This window comes from Phodopus roborovskii, unplaced genomic scaffold, assembly GCF_943737965.1.
Source record: "Phodopus roborovskii unplaced genomic scaffold, PHOROB, whole genome shotgun sequence".
In the NCBI taxonomy this organism is placed as follows: domain Eukaryota; kingdom Metazoa; phylum Chordata; class Mammalia; order Rodentia; family Cricetidae; genus Phodopus; species Phodopus roborovskii.
The window spans coordinates 11,939,175-11,961,077 of record NW_026126416.1 but is presented as its reverse complement, the minus strand read 5'-3'; the positions used below and the strand labels follow the sequence as shown (position 1 = coordinate 11,961,077).

The 21,903-nt window shown below is 41.1% G+C and overlaps 1 protein-coding gene across 1 annotated transcript in view; it reads right to left on the bottom strand.

Moving 5' to 3' along the window:
• Kif16b (kinesin family member 16B) overlaps window positions 1-21,903 on the bottom strand; it is a 182,505-nt gene that overhangs the window by 118,336 nt on the left and 42,266 nt on the right. Inside the window, exons 4-11 of the mRNA XM_051183275.1 lie at window positions 18,539-18,655; window positions 15,911-16,008; window positions 15,138-15,247; window positions 11,462-11,604; window positions 9,912-10,080; window positions 9,610-9,741; window positions 8,321-8,496; window positions 2,353-2,418 (exon numbers count right to left, since the gene is read on the bottom strand). Coding sequence (XP_051039232.1) covers window positions 2,353-2,418; window positions 8,321-8,496; window positions 9,610-9,741; window positions 9,912-10,080; window positions 11,462-11,604; window positions 15,138-15,247; window positions 15,911-16,008; window positions 18,539-18,655 — 1,011 coding nt within the window. The remainder of the gene's footprint in view (window positions 1-2,352; window positions 2,419-8,320; window positions 8,497-9,609; window positions 9,742-9,911; window positions 10,081-11,461; window positions 11,605-15,137; window positions 15,248-15,910; window positions 16,009-18,538; window positions 18,656-21,903) is intronic.

Genomic DNA, 21,903 nt, shown 5'->3' with positions numbered 1-21,903 from the left:
AACTTATCTGAGAACAGGAAACATTCAGCAAATGAATGTTTCTTATACCACCATATGTGTCCTTACTGAAGAAAGGCAAGTCAATCAACAGCACAGAGGCCAACCACTGGGCAATGTGCTTAGAGTGAAAGATTTACAAACATCCGGTCATAAATGGGATCCTCATCAAACTCCTCCCCTCAGGGGTCAGGAACAATTAGAAAAGGAGGTATTAAGATTTTCAGAGCTATAGGGGATGGAGGACACCAGGGAAACAGTGTCTTCTTGATAAAACAGGACTAGTGCACATGTGAACTCACAGAGACCATAGCAGCATGCACAGGGCCTACATAGGTTCAAGCCAAACGGGGTCCCAGTGCTGAGAAGTAAGAGTAGGCACTGTGATCCAATTTCTAGCTAATAAGCTATATGCAACTGCCACCTACTTGCAAAAGAAAGTTTAGTATTCTCTGATGGAGTCTCACTGGGTATACTAACCATATAAAAGGGCAGGCCCCATGCCCAATAGCCAACAGAAAACCAACTCAATGGTGCTTTTTTAGACATTTTATCTCTTATTGGTTTGTTTAGACATTTTTGTCTTATTTGTCATTTATTTATATATTATGGTTTCTTATTTTTTATTTCTGTGGAGTAGTGTGTGTTCTTTGTCTCTTTGTTTGCTCTGTCTGTTTTGTTTTGTTCTTTGCCTGTTGTTTTCTAAAAAGAAAAAGGGTACAGAGTTGGGCAGATAGGGGAGAACTGTGGATTGGGAAGGACAAAGCATGATTGGCATATCTTGTATGAAAATACTTTTTCAATAAAAAATTATGATAATGCATCCTTTCACATATGAGCATTCAAAAGGTTCTATGTACTCCTTGGATTAATCATTGTGTTTAAATCTTCATTAAAAACATTTTTTATAAATCCAAGTACACATTCCATCTGACAGTGTGACTGAAGAGTAAAACAGGTGGCAAGCAATTAAGAAGGTCAATAAAAACGAGGCGGCAAAACTTAGAGCACATTATGGATAGGACAGGCAGCCATCTCCTCCACAGCATGACGAGTGCAGTCTAGTTATGTTTATTCTTTCTGCTAACTTGTGAATATTCCTGAAACCTGTAATTGATAAACAACCACATGCAGACATTCCACTACACTTGGGATCTGAAGCAGTAAAATATAAAATTTCTTGAGGAAAATGAGGATTAAGAAATGGATGTCTTACTGACACTATTACCAGTTAGTAGCCAACACAATGATCCTAGCAATTATGAACAAGTTCATGACTACAGCTCAACTTGACTCTTTCACAGTGTGAGTCTTGAGTTTTTACCATCAGACCACTTGTTTTGCTCTAGGGCTGTTTTAATCATTTAGCACCAGAAAAAATAAGGACTCTTAAATTGTTCTTATTGTCTGTTTCTCTTCCCCCAGAGGGCATCAAAAGAAAAAAATTTAACATGATAGAACCAAGTCAGCCAGGAAGAGTGTTTTTAAAAATGCAAGCCTCATGCCAGCCCTCTGCCACCGCAACTCCTACAGAGCATCTTCAGTTGCAGTCCCTCATTGCAGTCCCTTTCCTGTCTCTTAATTGATCCCTGACCCAGAGGACTTGCAGTCCAGAATATCCATTGCAAAATCAAGGGCTCCAAAATGCTGAATAGCACTTAGCACTAAGTTATGGAGACTATTATGGCCTCATGAATGTCAACTAGAGTCTCTTTTCAAGGACTCTGCCTGCTTGGGTGGCCACACTCTCTGTCAGGAGGCTGCCAGTGACCGTAACTGTAGCAAGTTATTATGGGCCCCTCAAATCCTGTGTACTATCATGGATGTGCAATACATAAAAAGCTAACACTCATTCTGAAGAAGTACCATGGGCCTGGTTTGGTGGTGCAAGCCTCTAAACCTAGCTGGATCAGACTAAGACACTTTGAGTTCAAGTGCAGCTGACACTACATATTGATATCCTATCTCAAACACAGAAAACAGACAGTGGCTTCAGGGTTGGGGTTAGAGATAAATGTAATAAAAACAAAGGTGTCCAAAAGAATGGGGAAGCACAAGTGTCCTATCTGGTGGTAAGAGCCTGGTGACAGTCTCAAGTTGTAATAAATGTGGATTTAGAAAATAATATTTGAGCCGGGCATTGTTGGCGCAGGCCTTTATTCCCAGCACTCAGGAGGCAGAGGCAGGTGAATCTCTGTGATTTCGAGGCCAGCCTAACATACAGAACTAGTTCCAGGACAGGCTCTAAAATAATACAGAGAAACCCTGTCTCAAAAAAGCAAAACAAACAAACAAACAAACAAAAAAGAATTAAGTTGAAATTAAGAAACAATAATAACTCAAACCATCACTTACTCTTGCTTCATTCTGGTGAAGTTTTTCTTCCATACTTAAGGCTGTAGGGGAGTCCAAGAGGGCAATCTACAATTTAAATCATAAAGATATCAGCAATTAATGAACAGAAATGATGTACATATCTAGGATTTCCCCAAATTACCAAAGCAGTTTTGCAAAAAAAAAAATATTAAATGTTTATAAAAATAATTTCTCACACATACTTCCAAAGTATTATCGTTAAGTCTCTAATCCATGGAATATGTGTCCTTATACCAAAATCATGACATAACAGTCATAAACCTACATCTGCGATATAATTATCAGAGGAAAAGCCATAAGAGCAGCTTTTCACTCAAATCAAACACACCTAAATCCCTACAGTCCTCAGAATTCACAAAGTTCAAAAAGACACCTAAATCTTGTTTAAAGTTCATCCATTTTGAAATACACAAACAAAATTCACTTATTTTCACTGCTGATGGCATCCGGTATGCCAAGCTATGCTGCAATCTATGTTTTTTTCTTTTTCCATGATGCAAAAGGGTAAAATCTGAAGTCATAAACACGAAAATCAGGTGAGAACCTAGGACAAGAGGAGAGCCTGGGGTTTCAGTAGCCTGTCTAGTAATTAAACCTGGGCCTCAGGGGCGGAAGCGTAAGTGCCCCGTTGTGTCTGCTGTTCTTGCTGCCAGAGAGGTCTCAGAAACAAACACAAAGAGTCCGCACGAGCAAGCATTCTTTCTCAAGTTAATGGAACCTTGCTTTTGTTGTGTTATCATAAATGAAAATGACATTAGCCTACTACCCTGATTATTGCTTTAAAAAAAAATGTGTGTGTGTGTGTGTGTGTGTGTGTGTGTGTGTGTGTGTGTGTGTAGTTTATCTTTAAATGATATAAACCTTTCTCTTTTCTTTTTAATGATTTTTTTTCCATTGCTTGGTATTCACTGCATAGGTATCCTGTAGTTGTTGATGGTACTTTCCTGACTGCAGGTTTTTCTAATCATCTGTTCTTCCAGCAATGCTACAGCAATGATCCATGTACTTCCTACAGTATACATGATCGTATCAACAGAAAACACTTCCTAGAGGGGAATTCCTTAACTATCATGTGATTCTTCCCTACAGCACCAGCATGTTTTCATTTCTATCTCTTCCTCACATCATCAGTGGATCAGGATGGCTGTGGGCCACACTGGGACTCTGTGCAGCGCAACTGTAGACTTCAGAGGCAAGAGCCTGGTAATGGTGTCTAGAGTGCTCCTTCAGCTATCTAAGTGCAGGGAGGAGATTCACATGGACATGTACGCAGCCCACCTTGGTTTTGAAATTCACAGGCCACCCCAGGCAGGGTCCAATGAAAATATGAGGAGCACACCTTCCAGAAGCCTTCTGAGAGACATTCCCAATTACAGCAGTCCCTTGCTTCAGGGGACACAAAGGTATATAGCTTCTCAGCTGCCATCTTAAGTATATATACTGTGCATCTTAACCAGGATGAAATTCATCAGCTGAGGGATTGTTTTTATTATTATACATGCTGTGTGGCCATAAAGCTGGCACCCCACTTTTATCAGGTTTACAGGTATGAAAGTAAAACTAAAGCCTATTACTCTTTTCAAGATGCTGCATACTCAATGGTATGCATTGTTTTCATTGTAGTGGACATTTTTCACATATTCAGGAAGCAATCTGAAACTATTTTTCTACAACCTGTGCTCCTTTCTTCCTTTCCTGTTGGGATGTGATGATTTTATTTGTAGTTGTTCTTGTCATAGCAAGGGGAGTAGTTCCATGTTGTCTGAGCTGCAGCCTCCTTCCCATTCTGAACTATACTGATTATAGCAGACGCACATAGTGTTACGTGCACCTGCTACAACTGCACTCAATTTTGCCTGCCTGCCTGCCTGCCTGCTTGCCTGCCTGCACTCTCAAGGAAGGAGAGCATTCTCTGGAACAAATGTGTGTGGCTGTTTCTCCACTGTTTCCAATTGTTTTGTGTTTTCCTTTTTGAAAGCTGATGTCCTGTCTGATTTTAATTGTGAACTGCACTCTATGTCATGAATGCAGTAATCTTTTCTTGAGCTGAATGCATTGCTGTTTCTGCATCCCTCTCCTTCTCCATGAGTTAACTGATAGGACTCTGCCTGTTTCTACAAGCACCATCTATCTGAGCTTTACTCTGTGCCCTCATCTCACACATGTCTCTTGTAAAAGCCTCTACAACATTGTTCTACTATTTACGTTTTAACACACAGCCTGGATACTAAAAAACAAACAACAACAACAACAAAAACCTGCACCTTTTCACTCCATTGTTTTCTTTCCTGCTTAACTCTCATTGTTCATTTCACTTCTATTTTTATTAATTTTTCCCAGATACATTTGTTAGAGATTAGGGAATTAAAACATTTTCTTTCCATAAGATTAAAAGTGGAAATAGGTGTAAACGCAACAAAGCACTTGATATGAGAATGTAACCAGAGGCCAACTTCATAAATCTTATGAAAGGTGAAAGGTAACCATTTTATGATACGTATCAATTAAAATGGCGAGTTAATGACAAGTGGGTAGCATCAAGTGTGGACCTGCAGAGACTAACCTGGCATTGGCACATATTGATAGGGAAGGGGAATGGCATAACTACTTAAAAACCGGTGGCACCTCCTGAAATTATGCGCATGCTATGTGTATCTCTGATCACCAAGTCTTCTTAGGCATAAGCCCCAAAGAAATATATCTGCATGTGTACTAAAAGACATTTAAAGGTCCACAGCAAACATGATAACCCCAAACAGGATACCCTAAAAGGCAAATCAAAAATTGCCAGACAGATGAACTAGAAAGTGTTTATGTAATGGAGTACAAACAGAAATATGAGGAAGCGGGTCCTCACATACATGCAATGACATGGATGAAACTCATAAACACACTGGACCCAAATAATACATACTGCAAGATATGATAATAGACAGACAGACAGACAGACAGACAGCACAAATGCAAGCAAAACCAATAGGTCTGCCTCAAATGGTCAGGAAGGTGGGTACCCTTGAGACGATGGGAAGGCAAGTCCTGGCTGGAGAACTAAGAGTGCCTCCTAGGACACAATGAAGTTCTATTCTCAAGATGAGTACAAGGAGAGGGGTGACTTGAGCTTCTAAATCCATACATATACATATACATATACATATACATATACATATACATATACATATACATATACATATACATATACATATACATATACATGAGATGTAATTTTCCATACTTATATATACTTCTGTAAAAATTCTCTGTATACATTAACATGCATATTTCTGTATAATAGAAGTAAATATATATCAGAATCTTTCTGTTTTATCAAATTTTATTTTTAAAAGTTTGGCACATGATCTCTGCAATGGTAATATACAAAATCACTAAAAATAAGAACTGATTTTTACTTAGGTTTGCTTAAACAAACAATTCTAAAAATGGGAACTAAATTAACACTCTCAAAGAACTATAGGAGCACTGGAATAGAATATTCTAGAAATAGAGGAATGTCTCAGAATGATTTACTCAGATTTAATTTAGAAAGAAGTTGAAAGGGGGAGTGTGTGTGTGTATGTATGTATATGTGTGTAGGTCAGAGGACAACTTTAAGTATTGGTCCTCAGGCACCTTCTACCTTAGCTTGAAATCTGTCTCTCATAAGCTGTAATTTCACAATGGAGGTGAGGCTACTGGTCGACAAGCTCCTAAGGTTCAGCAAATCTTCATCACCTATCTTAGCATGACTAGGATTACAGGCATTTATCCTCACCTAGCTCAATATAAGTAAGTACTCACCAATCAGATCATCCTCCAGTCCCTTAGTCAGAGATTGTTTTTAATGACGCTTAAGAACTTTTTTTTTATTTTATTAATAATCACAAATTTAAGTAAGTAGGATTTGCTTATAATGTATCAAAGATTTGTAGTTTCAGAACATTCCTTATTATGAACCAGATGTCCATGTTCATTATAATGCATGTTAAATTTATCAAAATATATTCTAAATAGATTTTCCATCCTCACTTCTAAAACAGTAATAAAACTACTCCCTTAGTTATAGAAATGGTATTAAAGTGAAAGTAATTAAGGAATAAATAAGCACAACAACAGGCAAACAAAACAAACACAACCACAAACAAGGCAAACATCAAGCAGGGCTGATGAGATGGTTGGGTGGCTGTGCTGGGTGGTTTTATGTCAACTTGACAAAAGCTAAAGTCCTCTGAGAGGAGGGAACCTCAATAAAGAAAATGTTTCTATAAGAAGCTCCAGGCAAGCCTATAAGACATTTTCTTTGTTAGTAAATGATGAGGAGGGCCCAGTCTATAGTGGGTGGGGCCAACACTGGGCAGGTGGTCCTGGGTGTTATAAGAAACTAGGCTGAGCAAGCCAAGGGAATGACCAAGAAAACAGCACTCTTGCCTGACCTCTGCATCAACTCCCCTTTCTAGGTTCCTGTCCTATTTGAGTTCCTGTCCTGACTTCCTTCAGCGATGAACAGTGATGGAAATGTAAGTAAGCCACATAAAACCTTCCCTTCCCAGGTTGCCTTTGGTCTCAGTGTTTTTGGTCTCAGTGTTTCATCACAGCAATAATAACCCTAAGACGTGGTTGTCCACCAAACCTCATGAGAGGAAATCGAGCCTAGGAACTCATATGCTGAAAGGAAAGAACCAAATTCTGAAGGTGGTCTTCTGACCCCCAAATGGGTACAATTGCATGTGCATACCCACTCTCCATAAACACGGTCTCTTACACAGTCAAGTATACTATGTTTCAAATATTGTCCTTCACATATCAATCATTTAAAATGCTTACTTTAGACAAACAACATTTCCAAATCATAGATAAAGGATTCTATAAACAGAAACCAGTATTGCAGTTCCTGATATCACATTCTGCTGCCAATTCCCTTTCACACCAGAGGCCAGACATCACAAATGGAAGTGTGTACAAAGTTATTTTTTTAAGTGCAATGAAGAAGTCCTGTTTGACTGCAGTCTGCCATCTTGTGGGGAAGGACCACCAGGCAGACTTCAGGACACAGGAAACCGAGGTTTCATTTTGACAATATTTCTATAGTTCAAACCATTTATGGGCTATCAAGAGTGTATAGTATAGTATAGTCTAACAGAGAAGGCACTAAACACTTCCCATTTACAGAAATGGAGTTGTCTAATGATAGACTTAAGATGTCCACTTAAGTGGACTTAAGAATACAGAGTGTACCTTCATTTTATTTCAAACAGCAAGAGTTTAAAATACTAGCTCTGATTTTCTTCCAAGGGTGGCCTTTCTTCACAGTAGTACCTCAGCCATCTGGAACTTAGCTCCCACAGTCCTCACAGAGCATAACCCTGCAGGAACATGCTCAGACTGCGAGAAACAAAAGGGTACAGCTTCTCTGTAATTCAGAAGATCCTAAAGTCAGGCCATTTCAATAATCATGCAAGGACCTGGAGAACAACATCACAGCCAGGCCATAGACATGATATCAGATGCAACACAGAGTCACCATAACCACCTATGGCATGGCTAAAGTGAGACCAAGACTCAGAAAGGTGTCCAAACACATCCTCTCTGTTAAAATACATTTTTAGTCATAAAAGGCATGGCAAGAATTTTGAATATTGATCTAAGCATCTAAGTTTCTTTTTACTAATGGAGATTATGCCACTAATCCTACTGCATGATAAATTTCCTTCCATAATTGATAACTATCAAATGGTTAATCATTTAAGGCTTGATGGATAAAATCTTACACCCAGAATGCATAAGGAATGAAAAGTCCAAAAGGAAGCTGATATAGAGACTGGCTAAACCATCCGAAGCTTTACTTAGCACTTATTTACTCAAATCAATACCACAGGATAATTGTCTCATTAAGATCTAGAAATAGATGCCATTACTCAAAGAAAATTATCTATAAATCTCAGAAAAACTCAACCTGATTCCCTTGAGCGAGCAGAGTTTTCAGCCTGGCTATTTCAGCTCGCAGTTCACGGATGAGTTTGACGTTGGCATCCTCATTAATGGTAGGCTTGTTGATGATGTTTTTGGCTCTATTTGCATAGCGAAGGGTACTTAGGGTTTCTCCATAATTGACATCAGCAGGTGAAATGGCTGTGAAGAATGAATATGAAAAATAATTCATCTAGCGCTCCATGTTTCATTTAACACAAAGTTGGTTTGTAATTTAAAAGTCAGATCAACCCCAGGTCACAGGAAAGACTAAATATTCATTGCCACAGTAATGAATATGAAAAAAATTGTCTAAGGATTATAGGAAAGGGTGTTCACTATACCAAATTAAACGTCGCTTTGCTCCTCTCACATCTATAATCAGCCACTTGAACAACTTCAAGATAGGCTGTGAGATACCCCACAAAGGGAAGAGTTTTCTTGGCTGATAACATGAAATTTCAGGAATGCACTTCTCCATTGAGCAGGAATTAAAATACTTTTGCATTTTTGATTAAAAAAAAAAAAAAACATCATCTATAAAAGCCCAAAGCCTAGCAATTTTTCAAAAGTCAGTAGGCTACTTAATTCTTTCCTTCTAGGAGTTTTGGTTACTTCTACACTGAAGGCCACTGCCACTTCCATGTAACCATTAAGACTTGAGTAACTATATGGCTGTGTCCCTTGATGCCACCAGTGAGTGCAGGACAAGGGCTGTGAAGAGGACAGAGAACAGAGGAGGGAGAAGGGGAGAGGAGAAAAAGAGACAGAGGGAAGTAAAGCTGAGAGGTAACAAGTCCAGAGTTCCCCTTAGCACATCTCCTATGTATTTTCTCAATCCTCTCCTTTCACTTAATTGGTCAACTGTAAACATAAAAATATACTACTATTCCTATTACACTTAACACCGTTATTTTTTCATTTAAATTTTTAATTCTGCATCTACCATTTTAAATTAAAAAAAAAGTGGGTCATTTACTTGTTTTCTCTACGAAGGGTTCTCCTATGAGCTAGTAAAGTTCAAAGTGTACTTAAGCAAAGAGAAGCTGAGCATGTCTGCCTGCCAATGTAGCCTCCATGATGCCCAAGTCTCCAGATCTGCAAATTCCAAACTGCAGGTGTGTTCCAATAGGTGATTTTCAAGACAGGAAGAAGCATTTACTTCTAAAAGATATACAAGATGCTGCATCCTACCTAATAAGACACTTTCAACTTAAATATTTACACTTAATTCACAGGAAACACTGATGCTCAAAAATACAATTTAAACCTTACTGGCAATCATGATGGTTTTAGAGTTTCCTCCAAGGCTGTCTTTCAAAAGCCAAGTCAAAACAGAATCCCTGTAAGGCACAAAAACTTGCTTCTTCTTCACAAGAGGGTTGGCTGCATCCTGAGATAAATCAGCTGCCAGGAAGAAAGAAACAGGAGATCATTTCAAAGTCTCTACTTTCTCTAATTTAGTTCTAAAAGACCAGAGCACTCTGCCTGGGTTTGTGAGACAAACATCCAGCAGGCATGTTCCAAGCTAACATAGTACAGAGACAGGAAATGGCAGGAGGTGACCTCAAGCCTACCTAAGGCAGAAATGACATTTCCCAGAGTCACCAGGGACTTGTTTATATTGCCCCCTTCCTTGAGTCTGACCCCAGTGGCACCGGTGGCATCCGCACGCTCACTTCCAGCAAGATCGACCAGGTGGATCTTGCTCACAGTTTCACATGGCATTTCAGCGTCGAATTTTGCCTGTGGAAAGACAGACATGTAACACTGAAGAAGACAAAGAGTTCCATGTTTTTCATGAGCAAATCCCCCACCACTTTCCAGTCCCAGTGGAGATCTCTTGAGTAGACTTTTCGTGTTCATTTTGTTGTTTTATTGGCTATCATAGTGATTATGAAAACTATCCAAACTGAAACTGACACAATAGAACTCTACCACAGGTGACTCTCATGCTTTCTGAAGAACCAGTCCATCTGGCAAACCACTGTCACTCTTGACTGTCACTCTTAATAAAATACCCTCAGGACTGGAGACCAGAACAACACAAAACCAGCCCCTAAGGGGACCTGGAAAAGAAAGCTAAATAATCACATAATCAGCTTTATTCTTCTGAAGCTCCTGCACTCCATACACAAAGGCTCTTCAGGACATGACTAACAGACAGTTATGTAAGGTACCATTTGATACTGTTTAATAAAACACACCATATCTTTAAAGATGTGAAATATCAAATGTAAATTCTCTTGCTCTGAATCCTACTAGATGTTTATATTTCCAAAGACCCTTAACCTATATATTATATTTTTAGCCAAATGCAACAAATAATAATAAAAATAGAGATTGATGGACAGGTAAACCTTTTAAAAACTCCAGTCAGCCAAATACTTGTATCCACCAAAAAAACTGAAGAAAAGTAACCGAAGTGCTAGCAGGACACAGAGAATTGGTCTTAGGGGGTCAACTTATTTTCCCGCCCTCTAATCTTCAAATTAGTAAAGGGCTGAATGGCTGTTTCCGCTGTGTTCAATGTCAATGTGGACAAACAACTCCAACTCCTAACACTTGATAAAGCCATGAAGACTTGCAACTGTGTGTACCTGTGGTCTGGCTTTGGTAACAGACTACTTCCCCTCAGCCACGCCCAGCCACCTTCAAGACACTGTCCACCACCTGAGCATAATGAATTCTTATATTAGTGCCTCTGAGTGCTCACTGTCCTCTAATACTACCCTAATCATAATCTGCATCACCAGAGCCCGTGGAGTGATAATGGACTGCACCCGTTCCTGTTTCTCACCTCGGCATCCAGCTGCTCTGCCTCAAAATCCATTATCTCCTACTGCGCTTATAACAATGAAAACTTTTGCTTAATTAGGCACAAGGCGAGTTTTTCTTATCCATAGAACAAGCTGGAAGCCTGCTAAATATTTGTAAGGATATACATCAGGACTTTTACATCACTGTGAATGCAGAAAGCGCATGTTCAACTCTAATTAACAGGGAAGTGACAGTCACCTTTGCTTACTGCTGCTCCTGGCCCAACAATGACCATCAGTGCTCAGCTGGTGCTAATCAGCAAGGAACGGCCTGAGGGAAGGAGCCTCTGCCCCTTGGCTGCCCTTACCTGAGTGAACTTGATGGTGAAGATGGCATGAGACCTGCTACTGACATCGTTCATCCCTGTGGCTGCAGTGGTCCGGTTGATATTCCCTGCATCCATAAGTTCTTCAACATCACTGTAATTCTGGACCAAATGCTTGGATAAATCTAGAAGGAAAAGAGAAAGGGTTGGGGGAATCCTTCTGTTATGCAGTGGAAGAAATAATAACTTCCCTCTAAGAATTGCCTGACTGCGCATCTGCTGAGCTAGTTGGAAATCTACAGAGTGGTGGCCTGTAATGCAGACTGGGAGCTGGACCAGTTCGTTGGGCCTCGATGTGTCTCAGCAACCTAATCTGAGTGCCCATTACACTCCATTACATGGAGTGCCTAGAATAAAAGTCAGCTACAAACAGCAATCTCTTAGAAGCAGTTATGGCACAAGGAAGAAGAAAATAAAGGCCCCACCCTAGGGAAAGGGCTCATGCATGCCTCACTCCCCTGAAAAACCAGAAAATGTTTTTAAACTCTAAAAGTTTTTTACTGTCTTGAGGGGAAAGTAGCTCATGGGATTACACTATTTAGGGCTTCTCTGCTTTTTCCCTAGAGCAAACTCTTTCCTTTCCTTCTGTCAGGTAACCAATGTTCCCAGCTTCCAGATACCCTTCAAGACAATCCATTTATACTAAAGCAATTTCATATACATAGAAAGTCATCCCCCTCCATGTACATTGTAGCATACTGGGAGGGACACATATAAGGTCCTCTGATTAATCCCACAAACCACGATGAAATGGTTCTCAGAGAAGCATATCATGACCATTGTGCTGCTTCCTGCTATTTTCTTACGTCCATCTAAGGATACTCGGTAACAGTTAAGGTGACCTAAGTGTTCATCTGTAAGGCTGCAGAGAAATGGCTGTACCTCTGAGACACAATCAATTTAACCAGCAGCCTTTTGAGACTACAGAAGTTGTTTTTATTTTATTACCAAATACAAGTAAGGGCTGTTAAAATATTGTGTGCACTGGTCTTTTCAAATGTATGGGAAAGTGGCTACGAGATAAATTCTTGGAGGCAGAACTGCTAAATCAAAGGACACTGGAAAGGCTGACATATGCTGCAAAGATCTCCTCCACAGAGGGCAGTTTGCTGCAGCAACAGTGAGGATGTGAAGCAAGCTTGTCCCCCTTCCCATCCCCAGCACCGTCTCTATCTGCCCAGTGACAAGCATCGCTGTAAGGGGCTTTCTGCTTTTCTATTATGATAAAAGAAGCTCAGCAATGTTTCTCCCACTTAAAATTTCTCAGGGTGGTGGTAGCTCAGGGTGGTATAGCCTAATGCCACAGAGCACTTGCCTGGCACGCTCAAAGGACACACCCTGGGTCTGACTCCTAGCACCATTGGGAAAAAAGTTATTCTTCTATGGCTTCTAGGTTTTAAGTCAAATTTCTAAAAAACTTTTCTTCCTCTAAGATTCTGGGGGGAAAAAACATGGTACCTTGTGATCATATCATTATTTAGTACTTAACATGTAAATCCTTAACTTTTCAGGTATTCTGGTATAAAAGTGGAGTGATGACATTTTATTTTTTCTTTTCAGATAATCTATAACCATACTCTCCAATGTTTGAATAATGCATTATTTAAAATTTTATAAGGATTATAAGTAAGAAAGGTCAATAGATCCAGATGTTTTTACCCTGTTTAATTACTCTGTCTCTTCATTAATCAGTTTTATATGTCTTAACATCTGCTATAACAATCAAAGGAAAAATATAAAGCTCATATTAGACTAAAAGCAATAGGTATCCCATAACAGCCCCAACACACACACACACACACACACACACACACACACACACACACACACACACACACAGGGAAGATAGAGCACAAATGCAAATGGGAACTTAAAATATAGATAGGGTCCTGTTGGCACACTGGGGGGGGGGGCAACTAAAAGAGGTACATCTTCAAATCTATGTCCAGTTCCATTCTTGACAGCAAGGAAAGATGCTTTGTGAACAATGCCATAAGAAAGCATTAGCAATCCTTACTCCCTTAGGCTGCTCTCCAGCAGTTACTCACTCCCTTAGGGATAGCAAAATTAGCTTACTAACAAGCATGACCTGCAACCTAGTGTATTAGTTACTCCTCTCAATGCAGTGATCTTCCCAATGAGACTTAACAGAAGAAAGGTTTATCTTGGCTCAAAATTAAAGGGGAGACAGTCAACCACAGTGGTGAAGGCATGGTGGCAGAACTAGATTGTGTCCCTAATCACGAAGCAGAGAGCCATGAATGCTTGTGCTCAGCTTTATTCAGTCTGCATCCCCAGAACATGGAATGGGGCTACCCACATATAGCATGAAGCTGAACCACCTCAAATAAGTAATCTAGATAATCCCTCGTAAACATGCCCAGAGATTTGTTTCCATGGTAATTCAAAATCAAATGGAGTTGACCAAAAGATTTACTATCACAGCCAGCCTGGCAAGGGCCAGTTCTCTATACCACATTACAAGCAACATCCTCCATGACTTAACTGTGCCTCATCTAGTGTTGGGGATAGGGTCGCCAGAAAGAGAAATTTACTGAATTTTCACGATCGTGGCCCAAGAACCCCAAAGTGCTCACATCAGAATGCTGTAATACCATAGAGTTGCATCCCAGAAATAGTAGCCAGATACTTTGACCAACACTGATCTTAACTACATAACCTTGGTTTTCATGGCTATTGCATGACCCTAGTTTACATGGTTACTACATGATCCTGGTTTACATGGCTATTATATAACCTTGGTTTTCATGGCTATTGCATGACCCCGGTTTGCATGGTTATTACATAACTCTAGTTTACATGGCTATTTATTACATGACCCTAGTTTGCATGGCTATTGCATGACCCAGTTTGCATGGCTTTTAATTAATTGCATGGCATGGGGTACACAACTGAAGTTTCATTTATGAGCAGAGGTTCAAGCTAACCTCCTAGACCTGTACTTAAGCCAATATGGACTGTATTCCTTCACATGGCATGCATACAGAGAACCCCCCCAAACCAAAAAGTACTTCTAAATGGTGACCTCCATAGTAGATCAATGTGCTTCTCTAGCTATTGCTTAGCTTGCTTGTACTATACTCAGTGAACTACTTTTCCCATTTTAATCTAAGAGGTGAATTCATTCACTATTTGGCAGACCCTTCCAGACACTGTAGAGGCAGGTACGCAGTCCACCATAGTTATTTTGTCACAACACAGACACCAAGAACCAAGAGGGAACACCTGTGGAACTCTTCTGACAAACAAAAGCTTGAGGCCACCTTCTTCCACCCAAAATAATGGTCAATGAAAGCACCATAGGTCACTGAGACACACATTTTGGGGAGGTGGGACTTTGCTCAACTTGTTGGAAAAGATGGGGAAAGCAATTTCCAGACAGTTTTTTTTAAGACAAAGGAAATGATAGATAGGCCTCACAAGACACCTAGTGAATACCTAGTGAAGTATAGACTCGCAAAATGAATGGCACAAAATGGTGGCTCCTGGCACCTTTACTGTAATAAAATTCCAAAAGTAAACAACTTTTTAAATTCTTACCATCACCACACTATGTATTTTTTTTTATTTTTACACTAATCCAAAGGGATGGCAGGGGAGTGTATGATATGAAGACAACAAGAAACTTCCTTCTTACCCTCAACGTAAGGTCCTTCTTTGGGATGCTCACGGACTCTTAAGTTGAAGGTTTTAGATGACTTCCGCCTAAGTAGGTCTCTCACACGTTCGTTGTAAATTTCTAAGTAGCTAAAAATTTTAAATAGAATGAATTTTAGAAAAAAAAACTACTTTTAAGACATTAATAATAACATACAACACACATGGCAGCAGTAGTCATGTACACCTCTACTGTGTACTTTACAAAAAGTATCACACTGAATCCCTGCTGTGGTCCAAAAGTGGGTACTTTACACATACAATAAGCGAGGTCTGGTGTGCTTTAAATAACTTGCCCAGAGTCACAGTCACCAAGAGGATGGGTGGCCCTGAACATTACAGGTGAACACAGCTCTACTCAAGACCACTGAAGAGACTCGGTGACAAAAAGGAAAAGGTGTTCCATGTTCCCAGGCTGATGTGAGGGTGAGATGCACAAGGTCTCCCATGGTGGGTAACACAGAATTTCTTAGCCAAAAGAGTGGAGACTAATTGCATGAGTTCACAGAATCCAAGGGCTCACTCTATCTGAGATAAAAATGGAACACCAAAGCTTCTATCGAGCTTTGGGTATTTCATACCCAAAATACACCCAAGGAGTCTCGGTTCTATTCCTAACTAACATTAAGTTCAAGTCAGGAAGGGGCAAGCTCATCCCTCAGCAATCTGCAGCCTCACCCTTGTCTTTGATACCCCTGTACAAGTCAAGCAGCCTGGGACCCTCAGAACTCCACACCTCAGGTCCGGCCCTACCTGACTTCTGTCCTAAAAGAGGCTTCATCCCATCTGGTGGTTTCATTTATCCGACTGAAGAGTGCTTCACAGATCCGAGGTATTAAACCAGAATCGCCCTGAAATGGAGAAGAAGAGTGTCACAACCATCACTCAAACTAGATTCAAGCAGACAATAAACTTGCATTTTGCTGGCGTGGACTCTAGAGGCCAGGGTGTCAATTCAAACCTAACCCTTCCACCAAGAGTCCCTATAGGATTGTTTCTTACTCTGAAATGAAAAGATAGTGTCTTCTAGCTTCTAAATGCTATGATTTGGATAATATACATTTATCAGATGTTACACTAGTAAACCCTGACTTGCAAGGATAAGGAGACTTGTTTTCTATCAAAGAATATAGTTTATAATATAGAGTAAGTCTTAAAAATGTCTAGCTAAATGACAAAGCAGGGATAATACAAGCCACACAGAAAAGAAATACTGACCAAAAAACCTTGCAAAGTCCTCCAGACAGGCATCTTAGAATGTGGCTGGCAGAAGCACATTGAACAATGGAAGACGGGTTTCCTTTGCTAAAGCAAGCTGCATGGTTCCTCTTAGGAAGAGCAAACCTATCTTATCACTAAGCAATGTGGGTATGTAATCATAGTTCAGCAATTATAGAACAAGCCTATGGGCAACACTCTATGAATTCACTAGTTTTATATCAACTTTATATAAGCTAGAGTCACCTGAGAGGAGGAAGCCTCAACTGAAAAAATGTTTCCCTAAGATCAGGCTCTAAGCAGACAAAAAAGGGCATTTTCTAAATTAGTGTCTGGAGAAGGCCCAGTTCATTGTGGGTGGGGGGGATGCTAGTCCTGGGTGCTATAAGAAAGCAGTCTGAGCAAGCATGGGGAGCAAGCCAGTAAACAGCTCCCCTCCATGGGTCTCTGCATCAGCTCCTGCCTCCAGGTTCCTTCCCTGTTTGAGTTCCTGTCCTGACTTCCTTAAGTGATGGATCACAATGTGGAAGTGTGAACCAAATAAACCCTTCCCTCCCCAGCTTGCTTTTGGTGTGCTGTTTCATTACCACAGTAATAGTAACACAAACTAAGACACTGTATCAGACAACATGCTCTCCCTTAGGAAACCCAGACCTCAGAGTACCCATGCATTCTTGGCCAGTCCTTTCCTACCTCCACTCAGCTCCCAATATAAGGATTGAAGAACTATCATTGCCATGGCTTTAAGATACTTTTCCCCTTTGTATCTACCATTCAATTGGTCCAAGCTGTTGTCAAGGAAAACTGATACTTCCACCACAAGTTTTCCTTCTTTCTTTAAAAGTAGATAGAACACTGAAACCATACTTACCCACAAGGGCAGAGAAAAAGCCATTTCAGAGTGCTTTGCAAATGTCTTATATAAAGTAGCTAGTGAAAAACTGACATGCAATTTTCATTTTTAGTGGTTTCTCCCCACCCCCCCAAAAAAAAGTTCAGTCAGAAAACAAGAAGAGAATAAATGATAATGATAATTAAAGTGAAATGAGAAATATGAGGTGTGCTATCTCTCTCTCTTACCCTTCCAGCATGGCGCACAGCTCGGTGCCTTATTTTCCATGTAATCAGAAAGACTGGGTTTGAGAAGCCAGGTTCCAGGCACGGAAATGATGTCTTTACAAATTTTTATTCCCCTCCAATCCTATGCTTCCATGACCCACCAAACCTTGAGCACTGAAGACACCACTGTGCCTGCTGGCAGGGGGCCCTAAAGCCACTCACATCTAGAACACACCATAGGTTTGGCCATACTGAACAGAGTTCTCACTCCCACATGAAAAAGAAAATTAAATATGCATCACTGTCTTAAGTCCTAAGTACTTCTCTGTGGGTTGTTTTTGCTTTTTTGTTTGTTTGTTTCATATGTTGTTAGAGACTCAATCAGCGCCTTGAGTATGCTGTGTAAGTGTTCTACTACTGAGCTGTGAAGCTACATTCCCATCTTTTTGTTGTTGTTGTTGTTGGGAGGAGGCTCCCAAAGTTCATCAGGCTGGCCTGAAGTTTGTGATCATCCTGCATCAGCCTCCCAAGAAGCTGGGATTACAAGCGTGAGCCACCATATCCAAATTTACTATATCTACATTTCACTTCTCCACATTCTAAATCAAACACAACACAGTGCCTGTTAAATTGCATTAATTACTAAACTGTAGCTACAACTAAACATAAATTGTAAGGGCTCTGCAATGCCAACTTTTTCATGTATTTGCTGGACTTTCCATCAAAAAGTTAGATTTTCCTTTTTACACTATTCTTAGGAAAACTGTTTGAATAATTTTAAAGAGAACAGACTTTGGTAATTTTATTCAAACTGTTATGCTGGCAGAAAAGAAGAATAAATTACTTTCTTGATAAGATTATAAGGCCTTTAAAAGAAGAAACGAACTGGGACTTGCACCCATTATTCTTGAACTATTTCTAATTTCAAATCTCTCCAAGGAAATTTAGTTCAGCTTATTACTGAGTTTTATCTTATTACTAAAGGAAGATCAGAAAAAGAAAAGTTGGTGCAGGCCTAGTAGATAAGAGATAATTCTATCACTCCAGAGAAAGATAACTAGAAGCTTCCTTCCAACACAGCACATAAACAACTAAACAACTTACAGAATTCCCCATCATAGTGTAGGACTTTCCGGATCCAGTTTGCCCGTATGCAAAGACACAAGCATTATAACCTTCAAATGCAGATTTCACGACATCTGTGCCCAGAGTTTTGAAAACCTAAAAGAAAAATAAATAAATAAATAAATACACACACACACACACACACAAATAAACACAAAGTATGCAAGTACCATGGGTTTTAATAAAAGTCCCTGCAGTGTTGACAATATTCTTGAATGTTACTTTCATCTTTAGGGATTACAGCATAAAAATAAATCACTGCCGAGCTATAACAACAGAATATGTATGCACCCCAGTTTTTAATCAAAAGTAAACTTTCCAAGCAAGCAAAACACAACACAGTCCTTTTTCCTACTTAAGCTAGCAAATGATTTCTGAGATAAATATGTAAACAAGGCCAAGTGGCAATTGTGTCTAGAAGCAAAGATTTTAACACATGATGTTAGAATTCAGAACTGCATGATGTGTAAATCTATTCATCTTATCAGAGCCTCCAGAAATTAGTATTCAAAACCTAAAGGTCACAGTAGCCAGAAATTATTGCCTGAATCCTACCAGATCAAAGCCTTCACTTCTCAGGACCAGTCTGCAGGAGACCTGGGGTAGCAGAGTGCTGGGGGCAGGGTGGCCAATGGCTGGGCTCCCTCACAAGTGGGCCTGGGTGTATTTTCCTGTTTAGATACTTATCCAAATACTTGTAGACACGCTGGGGACACAAGAGGGTTACACCCACAACCTCAGTTTCTGTCCCATCCCTCACATTATTGCTATCTGGGGAGTAAAGAAGATGAAGCATGAATGTTCCAGGAGGACAGATAATGTAAATGAGACACATTAAAATGTGAAGTGGCCCTATTACACCAAGCTAGGAAGGAATGCGCCAAAGCTTTGTTCATGTCACAATGTCCTCTAAGCTGAGCACACCAAGGCCCCCCTCAAAGATCTCTGTTACAAAGAGGAAGAGCAAAGGCAGCTAGAGATGCCAGACAATGAATGCTATCAGGTTCACAGTCAGGGCTGGGGGAAAGATGAGCAAGTGCGATGACCCCAGTACAAGGAGGGGACTCCCAGTGATGAGTCCTCTGAGCCAACATCGGAGACCCTGAACACTTTCTCCCAAGCTACCCAGGGCAGTAACTCCTAGGCTATGCTGGCCACGGCAGTACCTGGAGAGCTCTCAAGAGTCCCAGTGGCCAGGCCAGCAGCTCAGTCCAGTGAAGTATGCATCTCTATGTGAACCCAGGAGTCCGTTCGCTGCAGAACTTCTCAGGGGAATGAGTACTGCACCCCTGACCACAGCAAAGTCTGCTCACAGTCCAGCAGACATCGACAGTGTAACAAAAAACATAGCTCAATGGACTCTGGAGTTCTTCCCTCCATCCTCTATGCACTCCCTTCAGCTCCCTCAGTAAAACTTCACTAACTACAATTTCAACCGGAGTTCTCCCACAAACGGCTACAGTCACTTATCCTCAGTTCATTTTTACCCATTTCAGCTTAGACACTGTTATTTTCTGATTGCACTGTCAGAATCTAAGGACTTAACTCAATTCCCAGCCATGACAGCAGCTCGAATTTACTGGGCACTATCACAGGTTCGTGTAGTAATTCGAAGGGGAAAGGGCTCAGGAACCCTCAGATGAGGAAGCTGACAGGGAAGGTCAGTATTCAGGCCCTGGCCAGTGAGTGGCAGGGTCTTGGCCATATTCTCTGAATTTACAAGGCCCTGGTGCTAGCTGGAAGGATGGTATCTTCAACCTTCTGTGAAGCTAGAACCCCAGGGAGACTCAGGTATCCAGACCACAAGCTTGGCTCTCCTTTCACCAATACATATGCAATATAAGTAAAAATTTTATTTCTATGAATCTCTCAGATTGGAGCCAAAACAGAAAGTCTTCCACAGACATTTCAGAAAATAAGGGACATTTCTCATAGACCTTACTAAGGTAATATAAATCACAGAAAGCAGTTAAACTAAACTCAATGTCTCCACAATTTAAATCCTTCCCAGGGCAGAGGGTCATGCTGACCCGGCCCTGCCCTTTGCTGGCCTTGGGAAAGCTGGCCCAGAGCCTCATGGGATCAATCCCTCTACTGGAGAGGTGCCCCCCCCCCATCACAGGCCAGGGAGAACATACCCTGTTGGCTTGGCAGTATGGGAGCTGGCTGGCCTCCTTGCCTGAGGTAGGCGGCCCCAGTGGACCAAATTGACCAGCTCAGCTACCACCCAGGCCCACAGGCAGGCCTTGGGTTGGAACACCGTAACTTCTATCCTATCTAGGACCTGCTAGAGCTCGTGAAGGGACTGGGCCTGTGGAATGGTATCCACAGGAGTGACTATGGGATAGCCCAGAAGAATGTCCTCAAGGATCCAGTGAGGCTGGTGTATCAGAGACCAGAGGCCTTGAACCAGACCAGTGACACTCCCTGTGTCACTGCTCACCTAGGTGGCTTTCTCACGGACTCAGGAGCCCCAGTAGGTGCAATGGCACAACAGATCTGGAGCAGGTAGGTCTGCAGGTGACACCAGCTCTAGCTCAGCCTCGGCAGCGACTGACGTACCCACGGGATGGCCAGACACGGATGCAGAGACAGGCACTGTCCTCCTCTCCAGAGGCTCCCCTGCCACACTACCACTAAAGACTGACTTGGCATCTGTTACCGTATCAAACGGGCGGGCAAATTCAAGAGACTGCTGAGTCCATTAGCACCAAACCCTGACTGAAGCCCTCACTAGTGCAGCTATCCCAATCTGCCCTGCTATGTGTGGAAAGGCTTTAAAGCTCCTTTCCAAGGTGACCCAAGACCAAAGGAGGCACAGGGCCTCCCCGACCGGGCATCTCCCACAAGAGGGCACTGCTGAAACAGGCGATGCCAGCTAGCCTGGCAACTGGGAGATTATCGGTTTCAAGTATCTCCAGGGTTGAATTAAGACTTGGGTAGTATGAGAGATCAAGGCCTCCCATTGGAGTTTTGAAGAACAATTAAGAAAATTAAGATCTTCTTTAATGCTCTTTAATTTACAAGCCTGTGGGTTTAAATTGCTCATTGATATATTTTTTTCCTAATTCTAAAATAATAGTTTGTTTTTTAGATTCTAAGGAAACTTTATAGTAGTGGACATGATATATTTTCTCACTATACTTTGAAATTCAACTGATTAAAGCCTTAGAGGAAGGAGAGGGCCAGCTAGCACTGTGCTGGCTTCATGGCTGCTCTGCTCACCTCAGCCTCACCAGGAGCCTGAAGAGCTTCTCAACAGTGAAACCTTCAGCTGAGAATGCTAAATGGGGGGGGGGGGGGGATCGCTTACTATTTTACAGGCAACTGTTTTCCTGCATCAA